General features: G+C 38.5%; 1 protein-coding gene across 2 annotated transcripts in view; it reads right to left on the bottom strand.

Annotated features, from left to right (window-relative positions):
• LOC145978461 (uncharacterized) overlaps positions 1-18,098 on the bottom strand; it is a 63,281-nt gene that overhangs the window by 23,918 nt on the left and 21,265 nt on the right. For both annotated transcript variants that reach the window (XM_083111111.1, XM_083111112.1), the window contains exons 3-4: positions 4,538-4,604; positions 1,911-2,101 (exon numbers count right to left, since the gene is read on the bottom strand). In XM_083111111.1, coding sequence (XP_082967237.1) covers positions 1,911-2,101; positions 4,538-4,604 — 258 coding nt within the window. The remainder of the gene's footprint in view (positions 1-1,910; positions 2,102-4,537; positions 4,605-18,098) is intronic.

The following is an 18,098-nucleotide window of genomic DNA, read 5'->3' as shown; positions in this document are numbered from 1 at the left end:
CTGTGGTTAGACATGTGGACTTGTAGCCTGCTGGGAGAATGTCTTGTAGGCAACAGTGGGAAGGTGACACTTGTCTGATTTTGGTGTTGAATTTATCCTGCTACTTCTAACTAACCAAAACTACTACTATTGGAGAGAGTTTGTAAATGTATATTGCTCAAAATTATAACAACGTGGTACTAGATGAGAAATTCATGCATTCATTCTTTGTTTTAATTTGTCAAATTCCTTTCCTTGAGTAGATAACATGTCAGTTTTGAGTATTTAATGTCTGTGGGCAATTGATATTTTATAGTTTATGCAGCACTCTTCACGGTACTTGAAGAAGCATAGTGCATTGCAAATGAACACATTTCTGAGATATGTTCAATAAATCGTTGGCCAGCTCAATTCAGAAATAGACTCTAATGTAAGTTCAAGCTCTGAGGTGTTAAAAAATCCTTATCTACATTTGGTTCAACCCTGAAAGATAACAGGATACTGCTGCTATGTGGCTGCAATACATTAGGATGTTCGATATTTGTCGGAATTTCATTAAAGCTGAGTGTATTGGGAAGTGGGGTTTAAATCTTCAATCAGTTACGCAAATGTTCTTTTACTGCATCAGGGGCAACACCTGTGCTACAAGTGCATGTCTGTATGTAGAGGAAATGATGCAATTTAACATGTTAGCACCAGGTATCTACGAAAAGTTCTGCAATTACTCTAAGGCAAAGTGACCGGTTTAGAACCAACCCTATTTTACCATATCATATTAGTTCAATGTATTGACAGTAGTGGCGATTAGGGATGGGGGACATGGGGAGTAGTCCTCCCCACATATACACACCTTTTGTTCCCGTACTATGGTCTCTTAATGCTAAACCTTGTCTACCAGTAGATTTGACCCAAAATTATCTGCCCGAATTCCATTTTCAATACGATTCTCTCTGATTGCAGTCAATAGAAAGTAAACTATCCTTGCCCTCTCTCCCTTCCTGCACAGTTAAGACACCTAATCACCGCCACTGTGTGCATACATTTTTAAACAACAAAAACAACATGTAAGTAACAAACGCCACGTGAACGAAACTGCATAAAACAATGTATGATGTTCTAACCAATATCATAATCACGCTACGATGCCAGGGGTCTCTGATTCGAATCCAGGCCTCGGCTTGGATGTTTGTGATGTTCATTCATCAATTTCATCATCTCATCACTCATTCCTATCTTTGCAAATTAGCCAAAAGTTGCACAAAAGTGAAGTAAAAAAATCAAATCAATCAACCAATATCGTAGAAAATGGAACACGTAAATTTAGGGAAACACATGACTCTGCACTAAACTAGCCCTGACTAAAGGCACAAACAAAAACCAATGTCTAGAGGAAATCATAAGCTATGAATTTGGTTCAGTGACTTTAGGACGTAAATTACATAGTTTCTTACATATTTACTGTTTTTTGTGTCAGAAACCAACTTTTACGCTAATTCTAAAAATTAAGGAAAATATTTGACTCTTTCTAATTCAATTAAGATTTATGATAGCTCTATCAAACAAAAAACATAATTTAGCAAATTTTCTGTTCTTTCATTTTGGTTATCTTCACTTTTTGTGTACAATGCACCTTTTTCGAGATATTATTTTTTTTTTTAATTTTTAAGTTAAATTTTGGCCGCCATTTTCCAAGATGGCGGATTTTCCCCAAACATTTGGATGGTGGATTTTATATATACTATTTACTATACCATTCCGCACAATCTGGCACAAAAAACATTTGTGCTGCAATTATTTTCAGGTGAAACCATATATTTCCTCTACTATATAAGACACATTTGAATTTATTGTTACAATCCCTGAGAACATGGAATTATGTTAGAATTAATTTCTCCTACTTCATTACAGGAAAAATTAAAAATCACAATTACCCTATAGCTTGTTGTGCTATGATTTCAGCTTGTGGCAGCAATGTTTCAGCTATATCATCTTCTGATAGTCCCCCATTTGTAACAGTTGCTGAAACTGGTTGATCACTGGGAAGTAGAAGTCCCTGATCCACCTGTGGTGCAGTGGTTGCTAGGATGGGAGTCAGTGGCCTAGTGTCAGTAATAGCTGGAGTCTAGAAGAGAAAATTAATCATTGCAATCAATGAACACATACTAGTGAGTTTTATTTATGCCTAGGCTGATATGATATCACTGTGGTTTAAGTAATATAATTACCAGTTTGATTTAATCATCAATTCAAGCAATCAAATCCAAATATCTTGTTAATTTTGCAAAATGTGTAATTTTCATTCAGTCTGCGCTAGTATTATGTGGATTTTGGGGTTAAATGAACAGCTACAATTTTCTAGATTACCAGATGTAGCAAAAAGTAGGATATGCTGTTCCAAAATGTAGGGCACAATAACTTTTACAGTAAATAATAGATATTATTAGGAAATGTGTTTGCAAATAATGTAAAGTTTACACATTTCCAGTGGGAAATTATGATTTTAAATGAAATTTTGAGAACATCTTTCCCAATCTTATAATCAACTAGCTGATTACCTGGCATTGCCCGGATGTTTAATGAATTCTGTAAAATGTAACTAATTTTATTTACAGGTATTTAAAAGTGTAAGTACAGCATACAAATTATAAAGTAATATCTTTTACAAATTCACTATAACATAAATTTAACAACAGTTTATGGACAACATTTTTAGTTCCACCTCCAAGAGCAAGAATAAATAAATTGAACGGCATTGAGAGTGTCACTATTCATCATAGCGACCCCAAAAATTATTGATTCCAAACTAATATCGGTCGTTTTACATGTCGCCCCCTTCCCACCCCACCACTAGGGGTGCCAGGGGTGTCTTGGAGTTGAACGGCATTGGGAGTGTCACTATTCATCTTAGCGACCCCGAAAACTATGGATTTCACATTAATATCGGTCATTTTACATGCCACCCTTTTCCCACCCCCACTCCCTAGGAGTGCCAGGGGTGTTTTGGAGTTGAACGGCATTGGGAGTGTCACTATTCATCTTAGCGACCCTGAAAACTATGGAATCCACACTAATATCGATCGTTTTACATGTCACCCCCTTCAGTGTCAGGGCAGGGATGTCTTGGAATTGAACGGCATTGGGAGTGTCACTATTCATCTTAACAACCCCAAAAACTATGGAATCCACACTAATATTGGTCGTTTTACATGTCACCCCCTTCCCACCCCTACCCCCAGGGATGCCAGGGGTGTCTTGGAATTGAACGGCATTGGGAATGTCACTATTCATCTTATCGACCCCGAACACTATTGATTCCACACTAATATCTGTCGTTTTCGATTATTTTTACATGTCACCCCCTTCCCACTCCCACCCCTAGGGGTGTCTTGGAGTTGAACGGCATTGAGAGAGTCACTATTCATCTTAGCGACCCCGAAAACTATGGATTCCACACTAATATCGGTCGTTTTCGATTATTTTTACATGTCACCCCTTCCCACCCCCACCCCTAGGGGTGCCAGGGATGTCTTACCCCCACAGTATTTCTTTTGAGATTGCAAGTGATATGTGTTCCAAGTTTGGTTGAAATCGCTCCAGGCGTTCGAGAGTTATGCCGGAACAAACATATCTACACACATACATACACTCATACATCCATTTTTATGTACATAGAGATAACACCATTGCATTTGTATTAAGGTATACTTCTCCAAGAAGCCAACTTTTTTTAAAATTTTCTAAAAAAATTCCTCAGGCTTTGCTGTTTCTCCAACTGAACAACATATTTCTTATTGAAATCATATAATGTTCAAAATGTAGGTACTTATGTTTTTTTTAATTTAGTTATTTACTTTTATTTTTTTCTCCAGGTTCCTGACATAAGAATAAAATGTAGAACATGTTTGGAGAAAGGAGAATGTCTGGTATCCTTACTCATATATGAATATAAATATTGTAAGCGAAACTGATACATTGATATGATCTTGATTCAATTGAATAATTAAGATAATTTGTTAATGCTGTTAGAAATCCTCCATAGATTTTTCATGCTGTTTCTTTTAAATATGCAATGCATACATTACAGAGAAGACAGTTGGTTTGCTTTCTATTTGGAAGTAGAATTTTTTTTTATTAGATATTAGTGCATATACTCCGACTACGGGACAGCATGTGTTCAAATCTGCCTGGGTTCAGTCTCTGGGTTTTCAGCCTGTGTATAGGATCGGTGGCAACCCACCATCGTGAAGAAATTGGGGAGCTAGAAGTGAGGAGCATAATCCGGTTATGGAAATCTCTATAACGGCTGAGGGTTCGATGTGCTGACCCAATGTCACCCCATTACCGGTTTAAGATCTCCACAACTCTAGGTAGGATTGTGGGAGGGAGACTGGCAGTCGGGAGATAGGCCAAGGTCCTTCCAGGGCTGTCAAGCCACGGGCTACTGTTATTAGTGCATATCCAATCATCAGGAGTATATCTTCAGTTTCATTTTTTATTTCATTATGACATGAGAAATTTATTTCAATAATAATGCAAAATATAATTAACTAAGCCTTACCTGAGGCTTGGGTTTGTTTGGGCGAGGAAGAGTATGAGGTGAAGATGGCGCTGCAGAAGGGGTTCCTCTGTAAAGAAAAGGAAACAACTTATTTGTAATAAAGATACATATAAATCATGCTTTGTCCAGCATCATTAGAGAATGCACCATAAGGGGAATCAGTGCTCTTTTTTTAGAAAAAAGTTTGAGAAAGTCCCAGACTCAACTACCCGTACAGCACTTACAAATATCCAGGAGACATCTAATGGATGCCTTTTAGGTATTTGTACTGAAGTTCTCTCATGCATACATGTTTTTGTAGTTTGTATGCACTGATTTTGAGCTTATTCTTTACTACCACATCAAGGATGTATTTGGAGCAGGAGGGTGTGGGGTCTGGACCCACTCCACCAAAAGACTTACCAAGTACTAAAATAAAATAATCAAAATATAATTGTTTGACATTTGTTACATAATTGATGGTAATTTATTTCCACTGAACTTATTGGAAGGCAATGAATTTGGTTGTTTTATACAAATTTTTGGCGATCTTAACTACACATAAGCTAGATAATGAATACATGATGTTACCAGTGGCATGCCCAGGATTTTCGAAAGGAGGGGGTTAAGTGTGCTTTTTAGTAGTCATCCCTCATTTTGCCATCTATTCTTGCATTTGACATTCTGGGCCAATGGGTTATAACCCTCACCAGTGGGCATGCCACTGGATGTTACATATATATATATATCTATTCTTTTACCATCTTTTTACCTATTCATGTAAGAATAACAATACAATATTAATTAATTTACATATTTAATTAATGTTTTAAATTATTATTATTATTATTGAGACACTTGGTCAGATCTCCCAAAATGTATTTCTAGATACAAGCCTGTGCCACATGTAAATACCAGAGCTTCATCAATTCAACTGTTGTGAGGAGGGAAACAAACCAAAACTCCTAGTCAGTGCTGTAGTCCTAAAATTTTCAGAGGGTATACGTTAAGTTTCTTGAAACGTTAAGCGGAGGCCATGAACCGTGGATTAAATGTAATTCATGTTAGAATACTGATTATGATGATTTACAGATAATATGCATAAAAGAGGCATGTTGCAATAGAGAAGGCACTTTTAAAATAAAATAAGAATTATGAAATGTGTATTTAATGATTGCAAAGGCTGCTGTAGTATTTTATAGGCTACAGTACAGCATGTTATTGTATTTTATTTTCTTGTTGATATTACTTTAATGAATTCACAATTTGTATACTGTTAATGATTGTATTGGTGCTGCTAATAACAATAAGAATGAAAAATAACAGGAAAAGCAACAATTCTCTTTTTTTCGTTCTCTCTGTTTTTAAAACTGAAATACGACAGACCTCACTTGTTGTGTTTAACCATAAAAACCTTCATAGCCAGCATGGGCTTACTCGACACTTCAAAATCCCAAGTTATGTTAAGTCAAACTTCTACATTGGTTTTGATAACAGGCATATCCCAGAGGCGTGTATTCTAGGCTATCTGCGAAGCCCAGGCTCAGAAGAGAAGAAAAAACCGATCACAAAATGTGCATAAATTGTTCATTTTAATGAAAAGATGATGGCGTTTTAGGAGTTGGCACACTTATTTCTTAGAAGTTGTTACACTGGGAGTTGGCTGTCTTGCCTGCATTCTTCGAAATCCGCAGGGAGCTGGGTGCGTTGAGCTTGGTAGTCTTCTTGCTATGATACTGTCAGTGTTGCAAACTCATTATTCCCAGCATGGAATCTTCCCTACAAGGGTGGGAATTTGGAGGGAAACTATTAGAGGAAAGGGAAAATGGTTGCTGATGACAGAAACTTCCCTCTGTGCAAAGGACATCACTTTCCAAACACTTGCAAATGACCACAAGCACGACAAAAGACCGTTGACCTCTGAAACAACTGAAGTACCTGCATTACAATGGTAACCAGAAGTTCGGGAGATTTGTTAGCTGACCAGAACTGATTTATGACTGCATCTAAACAGAGTGACAGAGGGCAGAGGCAAGTAGGTAGTTCGTGTCCGGGAATGTTGAAGGAAGTTCGTTTCCTTAGTGCGCAGGTTTCCTTATTGTATTGTGGTGAGTAAGTGCGTGTATTGTGGTCAGTTCGTATGTGAATTATGTTTTTGTGTTGCGTTGTGTTGTTTAGTGAATAATTTGGACCTAGTGTATAGTGAAGTGTACAAACTAGCAGAACTAGTATTAACATTTCCGTCTACAACTGCTACGGTTGAAAGAAGTTTTTCGGCCCTCAAGAGGATCAAGTCATATCTCAGAGCCACACAAGGGCAAGTCAGGCTTAGCAATTTAGCTGTTCTATCTATCGAGAAAAGTGTTCTGAAAATGAAAGAGTGGTCCGAAGAAACATTTTATGAAAGTGTGACATTGAAATTTACCCAGAAGAAGAGAAGAATTGAGTTCCTATTGAAATGAAGTTTTAAAGGTAAGAAGTTTATTGTATATTATGTGTTATATTTTATTTTCGCAAGTAGATCTGCATAAATATTTCACAATATGGGCCCTTATTCTTTATAAATAAGCATGAAATACTTTCCTTATTTTTTCTCTTAATGATACAATGTACATTTTCATAATTATTTGTGAAGTGTATATTTATAATCACCATGTCACATCACTTCAATATACGAACAAATATATAAATGAACGAAAAAGAAACCCCCTCCCTGCAAATATCTGTCCATTCGAATACTGTGATATGATTATATGATAAGATAGCCCTGGTCTTGAACCCAGCATACGCCACTGGCATATCTCATATTACTCAAGACCTGCGCCAAGACCAACCAAACAAGCAAAGGTTGTGTTAAAATTCACTGTACACATTTTTACAAAATTATTATAGGAGTCAAATGATGGTGATAAAATGCTGATGTGCATTGTGTATTCATACCTTCTCTCCTTCTCAACATTATGTCCCTGATCAAGTGAAACATTCGCTGGAACAATGACCAAATTTCATAAGTATAAATAAAATGAAAGATATATACATATTACAGCAGAAGGTATACGCTAGTGAGTAAGAATACTAGTCAGAGCGTATATGGTGGATACCACCATATACCCTTGACTACAGCCCTGCTCCTAGCAAAGGAACTTCACCGGGCCTTGCATGCATGTGTTGACTCCCTGGGTCAGACAAACACTATGCCTTTGGGAGATGTTTGTGAGTTATGACTTAAGACTGCATCACAGAGTTTGAATTTATTTATTTATTTTTTGCACACAAAAGCTAATTAGGACTGAACCTACAGTTTAAAGTGGGACCCGAACCACTGTGCCATGTGCCTCCATTGGATATCGAACCCAGGACCCCTTGATTACAAGGCGATCACATCCCAGCTGGAAATTTTTCCAATTGGTTCCGATAGCCAATATGAGTTTTTAGACACACTATCGGAACTGATTGGTCTATCAGAACCAATTAGTCAATCGGAACCGATTGGTCAATTGTAATGAATTAGTTTCTATTGGAAAGTAGTTTATTGTTTTTAATATATTGCTTATGAAAAATTCTTATCTATACAACTGTAAATGAAATGGAGAAATCATATAAAACAACTAAAATAAATCTCTCGTAAAGCATGCGGAACGAATTTATAACTTAGAGAAACTTTCACATACAAAACGTTTTCAAATACAGTATGTAACATTCTTATTCGTACACACAGATTTTCAAAGAAAATGCTTTAATATCTGAAAGGAAATGCACTCTTTTGAAATTGTTTCTTTACAATTTAATAACTAATATCATTAGGAACATAAAATCTTACCCAAATTCTGTATAACCAATAACAATAATAAATTAAATGAAACTGAAACAGAAACATGCCATTTTTTGTACAACTTTTCTATTCGTACACTTAATAATATAAAAGAATAAAGTATATTCAGAGCAAATTGACTGACAGTTTTAATACTTTGATGTGTATCCTTTGGCTTTAATTACTGCTTGACACCTGTTCTTCATAGAATTAACCAGTTTCCGACATGTTTCAGAGCTTATTTTATTCCACTCGGCTTGCACAACAGTTTTCAACTCTTGTTTGGACTTGACACCCGCTTTATGAACTCGCCTCTTCAAAATTGCCCATAAATGCTCAATGGGATTAAGTGTGGACTTTGAGCTGGTGTTTGTAGTAATTTGGGCACATTCCATATTAGCCAGTTCATGTTAACTCGCGCCTTATGCTTACTGTCATTGTGTTGTTGGAATCTGTCGATAGGCGGCATGTCCATTTTTTGGGCACTCTGCTTTACATTGTTCTTCAATATGTCCAAATAGACATATGCATCCATGATACCATCAATAAACTTTGGACGACATACAGCCCCAAATCATTAATGACCCACCAGCATGTTTAACTGTTGGAACTGTGTTATTGTCAGTGGCGTAGCGTTTATAGTACGCCCGTACGCCCGGCGTTCCCAGATTTAATATTTAAAAAATGCGTAAATGCTGTAAATATAAAGTAAATCTTGACTAATTTCATATATGTCTGACCTTCATGGCATTATAATAGCTATTTCTCGCGATCCGCTTGCAACGCTCCACTAACAACACTCGTTCTAGCATTTTTTTAAAATGCCTTTCCTGGCCGTACGCCGAGCAGGTTCGGCGTACAGGACCCTATATTCCTTGCTGCCTTTCTGGAGGGAAAGCTTGGATCGCTAAAGCACGCGCCCAAATGCTCTCTCTTACGCCCGCGTATGGAGCAGAGGGCTACGTGATTGGTTCACGTGACCCTTCCTGCCTTCTGAAGCAGACGACAGCGGTAGAATTTCTACCCGGTTCTTCGCGCTCGTGCCACTCGTGCTATGTGTTGCTACAATACGCAATATTGACTGACGTAACTTTACCAAACCGAAATATAGCACTTCTTAATGGCCACTGCATTGTATAATTTATCGCACGAACAGCGATGTGCATTAAAAACTAAAAGATCAACACAGTTTTTGTCAAATAAGTTGCTGAAGTCCTCGTGGTAGAAGTTCAGCCTGTGGCTGCTCTACCACTTAATAATAATAAAAAAATAATAGTTTTGCGGGTTATTATTTTTTAGTTATTATGTAACTGCTTAATATTGTGTCAATGGAAATGTTTAGCATTCATTTGAAAACTCTTAACATCGAATGGTCTCTGGACAAAATTATTTTAAAATGTTTATCAACATTCTCAAGACGTAATAAACAGTGGTCTGAATTACTAATCGGCACTGTTATGTTAGTAGAGTGTACGATAGTTGGATCATCCGCCCACCTCCGTGTCAGAGTGTTTTGCACAGCGCGCCAAGACGACAGAGGCCCGTGATTCGAATCCCGGGGTGAGCACGGGTGTTCTTTGTGAGTGTCCCTTCATCAATATCATCATCACTCATATTCATATTCGCGATTAACCAAAAGTGGTAGAAAAGCGAAGTAAAATAAACCAAATCAATCATTAGTTGGATCATTGACAACAATAACGTCTACTGTTGTCCAGAGGCTTGTGATTCAGGTAGGTTTTATAATGATTTGTGTCATGCCGAAAGGTATAAAACACCAGTGTTCAAAACATTTGTTGCATAGTGAGGTATCTAATTTTCTAGCTAAAAACTGCATGGATGATGATGCTTTATTGCAAACCCAGCTGACTTCAGGCAAATAAACAACACCTGTGGCGATTAATTCCATAAGTAAATTATTAACCAAAAAAGGGCCGACCTTTCCTTCGGACTTGGCGTTCCCACCCGAAATGCCCATGCTACGCCACTGGTTATTGTTATCATTGTCTTTATTTGGTTTTCTCCAGACCCTATTTATCCCATCTGACCCGTATATATTAATCTTGCACTCGTCTGGCCATATGACACTCTCCCAAAATTCCTGGTCCTTGTGGAAGTGCTCTTTCGCAAATGAAAGTCTATTCCTGCGATTCACCTTATTTACATACGGCCTCTTTCTTGGTATTCTGCCATGATATCCATGCTTCCACAAGGCACGTCGGACAGTTTGATCAGACATCATCTTGCCAGTAACATTTTCTACTAACGGTCGTAACTCAGGAACACTTAGTCAGGGGTTTTCTCGCACTCTTTTTAAAATAAAGCGTTCATCATGTTTATTCAACCGTCTCTCTTTTGGTTTTCTCGGCACATTGTGTGTTGAACCTTCCTCTCTAAATTTGTTTATTATGTATTGAACTGTGGAGTGTGATTTATTGACTGTTTGTCCAATTTTTCTTAACGAAAAACCTCTAAGGGCCAAATTTATAATAACATCCTTCAGATCTGAACTAAGTTCCTTCACCTTGCCTATTTCGAACACGCTGATAGATAGATGATAGGCCTACAACAATACCTACGCCAGCATTCCGCTTGACGGGGAGTGCACCTGCATGTTCAAACTTGTTGCAAACTGCACGAAATCGCCCGAATAGCGGTGGCGCTGTATGCGAGGAAGATTGAAACTGCAACCAGTGGCGTAACGACACTCATATGAGGCCCTAGGGCAGACTACTGCTATTATAGTGGTTGGATCTACGAATACAAAAAATGCGTTATTTTAGCATATAGGGTGTAACAAAATATCTCTTTCTTATGATTTAAGAGGTGTTTGTTTTTTATAAATGCTAGAGACGAACATTACAAAATAACTAATAAAATAGATACTGTGAAATACGTACATGATTAATTACAATGATTACATTATAGCTAGATTAATGTATTATCATTCACGCAAAAGCATCGATTACTTTATTAAACTTGATTTTTTTCCTGTCATTTTCAGCTGAAAGGAAAGCCAGACTACTAGAACGTTCCAGACTCAAAACACTCCGTAAATAGTTTTTTTTTATATAATTTTAAATTTAGAAAACGATCTCGCTGCCTTTGGTACTGTGAGAGGAGTAATAAACTACAGTCACCGGTAATAAACATGGGATACGTAGATCCTGAAATACTGGCTTCCCTTCAGTGCGTTATGTGTGTTGCCTAAATCTAGGCGATGGTAAAACTTGCTATTAAAAAGAAGCTATTAAAGTTGGCTGGTCGCCTTAGAGTTAGGCAACACACACAATGCGAAGACTATTTCAGGATCTAGGTGTCCCACTTTTATTGCAGTGACTGTACGTGAAACAAGCCGAGCACAGATCAGGATAACTGGAAGTCAATGAACTATGTTGTATCACAAGCAGATGAGGAAGCTCTTTCACACCATTCATGTCCTTTACCTTGTCTTAGGCTCTGTCCGAAAGGTACAAAGTGCAGACTTGGAAGTATTGTCTTGGCGGAAGTGACGTCACCTAGTACAGTTCGAAAGCGCCAAGAACAGAAGGACGCAAGTACACAGTGTGCAGTACAGATGGTTGGTGACTATTATTTTAGGTCACGTTCCACACTCGTTGTTCATTTGATTAAAATCACGTAGGTAGAAAGCGAGCAGCACAGGTACGTTATTAGCCAGCAAGTTGTTGGTTATAGTTCTTCTAATGTGTGAAAATGCTATGTGATTTCTATTGTGAAAAACAAGTGTTTAAATGGCGAAGAAAACAACGAGTACTCAGTTTTATCTCCTGATCGTATTTGGCGCTGCAGTCGAAGTGCAATTCGGAAGACAACACTTCCAGTCCACGACTTGAAGACCACACTCCAAGACCATTCGCGATTAAAATTATCCGATATGCCATCTGGTGAGATTTTCAGGAACCACTCCACGTAGGACACCTCGCTGCGCTTCGCCGTGTTGAAGCCATTCAAAGCATGGGGAACATGCGAAAAAGTAGCGTCTACTGTTCAGTTTTTTGCTCTAAATCGTTATGTGGTCTAGGACAAGTGAAAAGCTTACATGTGTTTTCTACCCCGTGGAATCAACAAAATGAAATGTTCAAATAAATCAGGGAAAATAGAACTGATTGACAAGATTGGCATAACTGAAATGCGGCAAGGAAATTACGAAGAATGCACGAGTCTGTTCACTTTATTTTCCGAAATAATCTTTCGGAAAGATGATTTTATTGCCATGAAAGTAAATTTTAAATTGTTCTTTATGAATATAACATTTTTTTTCGAAAACAATGTACGAGCACTGATTTCCCGCCCAGCGTTGCGCAATCCTTACTTAACTGTGTTCAAATCTCCATAATTTTACCCCGCTGGCATTCTTTGTTTAGCATAGTGGAAAATCGTGGCATATTTACTGCAGACGTGCAACTACACGAAGCCATTAGCTTCGGGTCTCACACATCACTGTCTGTAGCGGGCCAGTCTAAAAAAAACGTAAGTGAGGAAAATTCATTACAGTCTTCCGGACCTTTATCTCTGGGTCCTTAGGGCACCGCCCTTGGTGGCCCCCGGGCAAGTAAAATGTTGGGAGGTTTCTTAGTGATAAAAATTATCGAGAATACTTTAACGTATATACCATTATTGATGCGTGAGGGTCGTCGTCTTCGCCCCCCCCCCCCCACACACATAGTTGTACAATAAATTAACTTTGACCGTTACTAGTGACATGGCATTGACTACCAGTGAAAGCCCGCAGTTTCGACGGTTCAACGGACATCGCTGTGTGCGGTGTCGCCACGTTCCACACACATCTTTGCTCCGTTGAATGAAAATCTGTATAAAATCAGTTTCGCTATGTAAATTGACAATGATAATGGATTTTAAAAACAGATGCAAAGAGCTTCAAAACATGACCAATATTTTATTTGTAGGACTACCCAATACCAATAAAAAGTTGTTTCGCAAAATTGATAAAAATTAAGAACTGTTTTTTTGACAAATTTTAAAAATCTCAAAATCAAGATTGTATTTAAAACCTTTCTGTCTGCACCGTACTAAAATTGCATCGCGATCGGACAACCCATTTTTTATTTATAGAATTTCAAAGAGAGTGATCGCTTGAAAAACTGGAAAAATGCGGCACTTATTTTGTTCTTACGACGATATAAGAAATTGGCTAGCATCGATTAACGCAGAATTGAAGAAGCTAAATTTTGATGTAACTCGTTTTTATGTAGGTCTATTGGTTAATTTTTAATTGTAGTCCAAACTCAAGTATCTATATTGTGTTTTCCGACTGTAATACTGTATATTCAAGTGAACTTACTATTTCAGTTTTGGGAGTTGAACTGGACATACAGATTGTTCGTGTTGGCCCAGCATCACAAGGCCAATCAGAATAAAGAAATAGTCGCCGACTCCAGTATTGAAATATACGAGGGGGTTTATATAAGTTTCCGGCCTGACAGGAAATCGAAATAGATTAAAATGCTTTTAGTATGTTGTGAGTCAATGTTTCGGAACATGAGACTGCCCGTAATACTTTTCCCTTACAATTTTAAAGTGACCATGGTAACGCAGAGTGTGCAGTTTTTCAAATTTAAGAAGATAGCTGTCATCAAGTACCTCTTTTAGAAGATCATGGGAGCCAAGGAAATACAGAGGCTGTTCCGCGTATATGTGACCAAATTGTACGAGTTACCAAATAGCTACGAAAATCCATGGCGCCAGGTGCGGCAATGCTCGATGTGTCTCTCGTGGTTCCGAACGATGGCCCGGCAACGTAGTTTAGTTTCCATTGCGGAAGGCTCCGTTGGAAAACTACGAGGGGGATCTCTTTCCATTCCTCCTGCACAGCTTTCCAGTCCATTCACAGTTGTCACACGTTGGTTGATTTGGTGTTTTAAGTCCACTTTATGCACAGTAAGGCTAATCGGGACTGGACCTACAGTTTAAAGTGGGATCCGAACCACTTGTACCTCCACCGGGTATCGAACCCGGGACCCCTTGATTACAAGGCGACGATGCAACCACTGCGCCATCGGGGAGGTTAGTTGTCACACGTCTCTTGCCCAAAGCCCTTTTAAGCAGTCCAAATCCACAAAAGTCCATTGGACTTGCGTCTGGAGATTTCACAGGTATATCGTTGAAAGGTATGGCCTGTATTCCAGTAGCCTCCTTCATATTCTGGTAGAATTCGGGGGACGATCTCGAGGTGTGTGATGAAGCTTTGTCTTGATGGATGCTGACCATGTTGATCTCGTTTCCGTACATTTCTGGTAGCTCCTGCTCGTAGATCGGCCTCATGATCTCCTCCTGGTAGTACTGCGAGTTGATTTTGCAGTTCTTCTTCACCCTGCGAATCTTCAGTTTGCCTCGGTGACAGTAGCCGGCAACCGCCATGAACCCTTTCGGGTGGCTTGTGTGCACGGCCGTGTTGTGTTCTCGTGCCTTTCGTTGGAGAACCGAACGCTGGGGCCATGGAATCCTTATACTTGCCGATCACATTCTTCATTAAAGTCAAACTAACGTCACAACCCTTGCTCATACACTGCTTCCTGATCGTTGACACACTGAACTTTGCGTCGTAAAGGGCTACAACATAACCCTCTCTATTTTTGGCGGCATTTTCGGTCAAGCGAGAAAACACAAACATTTGGAAAAGTTATACAACGTACTCCTTCCAAAAGCGGCTCAGTTTGGGCGGGATCGTTCGGCGGCGCAGATCGTATGCGCAGTTGTCCGTGGATACATGACGTCATCATCGAAACACTCGGCACGGAAAAGGCTGGTTCCTTATGCAAATATTGAGATATTTGACAACGAATATCTTCTAAAATATAGTAGCAGGTGAAAAGTTACAACTTTTACTGTTAATATTCATCCTTTCTAATCAATTTATCACAAAGTTGATTCAAATGTGTAAAATGGTTTTCAAGAAATCGTGTTACGAAGGAACCCCTGTTTTGTTCTCTCCAGGCTTCCAATGTAAGGGAGTTTTAACTTAAGGGCGTTGGATTTCTTTTTGCCCTATGTTTTTAAATAAGATTATTTTGTTCTTGTCAACTGAAATCATGCCTAAATGCTATGGAAAGCTGTGTAAACTATTATCAGAAAACTAACGGAATAAATCTAAAATATCACAGCTTGACTGATATAAAAAATGCGGTATTGCCCATTTTTGTGAAAAAGGCATTGTGCGAGATCTAAAAGCAGAAATTTTTAATATTGTATATAAATGTAAGGGTGTAATAAACGTGACTGCTTCCCAGGCACGTATCCAAGGGGGGGGGGGCTTAAGGGTCTCGAGCCCCCCAAAAGTTTTCGGTTTACACTAGATAAAATGAGATTTTTTGTTTCTTGTAGTGTCAAATAAAATAATGTGACGTTAATTTAAGGAGATAAATAATTATCGAGGCAAGACGGAGAATATTCCATAACCCTGTTATTGGTAACAGCTCGTATCCAATGTGGGAATCAGGGGGGCTCAAACCCTCCTTTAGAAAATTTTCAGTTTACGCTAGATTAAATTAGGTTTTTGGCTTCTTGAATAATACGTATGGTGATAATTTGAGAGATAATTATCTAGGCAAGACGGAGAATGTTCTATAAGCCTGTTATTGTATAGCGCGTATCCAAGGTAAAGATCAGGTGGCTCGAGACCCCCCGCTCCCCAAGGAAATTTTTCAGTTTACACGAGTTAAAATTAGGTTTTTGTCTTCTTCAATAATGTGACGATAATTTAAGGAGAGGAATAATTATCGAGACAAGACGGAGAATGTTCTATAACCCTGTTATTGTTAATAGTGCGTATATAAGGTGGGCATCAGGTGTCTCGAGCCCCCTATCCCAGGAAATTTTTCAGTTTACGCGAGATAAAATTAGGTTTTTGTCTTCTTCAATAATGTGACGATAATTTAAGGAGATAAATAATTATCGAGGCAAGACGGAGAATGTTCTATAACCCTGTTATTCTTTATAGCGCGTATCCAAGGTGGGGATCGTAACTCGTGCCCCCCCCCCCCACCAGGAATTTTTTCAGTTTACACTAAATAAAATTAGGTTGTTGTCTTCTTGAATAATGTGACGATAATTTTATCGTCTATCAAGGCTAGACGGACAATGTTCTATAACCCTGCTGTTGATAATATTGCACGTAAACTTTTCTTACGCTTTCGGTGTTGTCGTAGCAAACTTGAACTCTATGTAGAGACTTGTCAGCATTTGCAAGCTGCACAACAAAGGTAGCGCCACACGTAGGGCGATTCGGATTCATTGTAATTTTTTAATCTCTGGAAAGCGCAAGAGGGAACGTTCTTGAAAAAGAGAAGGAATCGAACTACTGGAAATATTTATGAATAGTTATATCTGCGGAACGTTCTAGAATATAATGAGGATATTAATTCGCGGCTTCAATTTCCCGGTTGATCTGTACAACAGAATAGGTGGAGACTTCAGAAGTAAGTATGACAATTCATACAGTCGATTAGTGATCAGTCAGTGTCCATTGGTTGCTTTATAAGTTCTAGTGATTCGAAAATAAAATGGACTAAATACCGTAAAGTAACGAAATCTACTACTAGTTCCAGTTCGGTCCCAAAGCTAAAGACATTGACGACAGCGGAACTTCGAGTAGTGACGAGTAGTTCGGGTCGAAAGACGAAGAGATCGAAGGTCTCTCTCTCTCTCTCTCTCTAAAGTGAATATTTCGGCAGTATCGGGCTGGGTATTGGAGAGATTTATTAAAAAAGAAATAAGCTGCACAGATCAACTGAAAATCAAAGTTTTGAGTGATGATTTGGTTGTGCCAGGACCAAATTTTGTGTATGCAGTCCGAGAATTTCATGGCATAAAAAATACTTTTGTTTAAGGCTACTGGGTTCGACACACACTCAACAGACAATTTTGAACACTTGCGAGTGCTTAGGCCTGAATATGAACAATTTGGTGGGTTTCGGCTTTTATAAGAGCTGCAAACATGGGAGGACAAGACACATTAGTGGTGTTCAGGCTTAAATGAGAGAGAAATATTCGTGAACTGTCTGCGTCCAGTTCCCAGCACACAGTTTGAATCTCGCGTTGTCGAGTGGATTGTGCATTCCGTGCATGTGTAACACCTTCGTAAAAATACTTCTGGTACATAGATGTTTTGATGCCTGATGAGAAGAAATGGACAAACACACATACTGAGATGCTTCCGGCACACAATGTTAATGCATGGAAACAGAGGAGTTGAGTGGTAGAAAATGTCCCGATTTCACGTTCTGATTAAAATGACAGCTTTAAACAGTGGCGACGATTTAGGAGATAGTTGCTTCCCATTCTTTTGCCTCCACACTATCACACTATGGCCTCTTAATGCTTGTCTTCTTGTCCACCCCCCCCCCATATTTTCGAACCCAATTGCCACCACTGGCCTTAAACATACAATTGTGATACCCCTTTAAAAAATAGTTTTCAGCCTCCCCCCGAAAGGAATCCCTGGATACGTGCCTGCTGCTTCCCGTAAAATATCACTGCACTCTCCACGTTTCTCTTCTGTCTTTTCTTTGGCGCCGTCAATAGCTTCAACACGTTGTTTATATATATATATATATATATATATATATATATATATATATATATATATATATATATATATATATATATATATATATATATATATATATATATATATATAGTTGTCACATATTTGTTTTAATTAGTATTCTGCTCGTTCCGCCACCTGAACGTAGCAGCTAGGGCTCAAAGGGCAGTGCAGTTACACCGGAAGAA

Source organism: Lepisma saccharinum, chromosome 1, assembly GCF_977018435.1.
Source record: "Lepisma saccharinum chromosome 1, izLepSacc3.1, whole genome shotgun sequence".
Lineage (NCBI taxonomy): Eukaryota > Metazoa > Arthropoda > Insecta > Zygentoma > Lepismatidae > Lepisma > Lepisma saccharinum.
The sequence above is the reverse complement of the archived record's forward strand: the minus strand, read 5'-3'. Positions and strand labels throughout refer to the sequence as shown.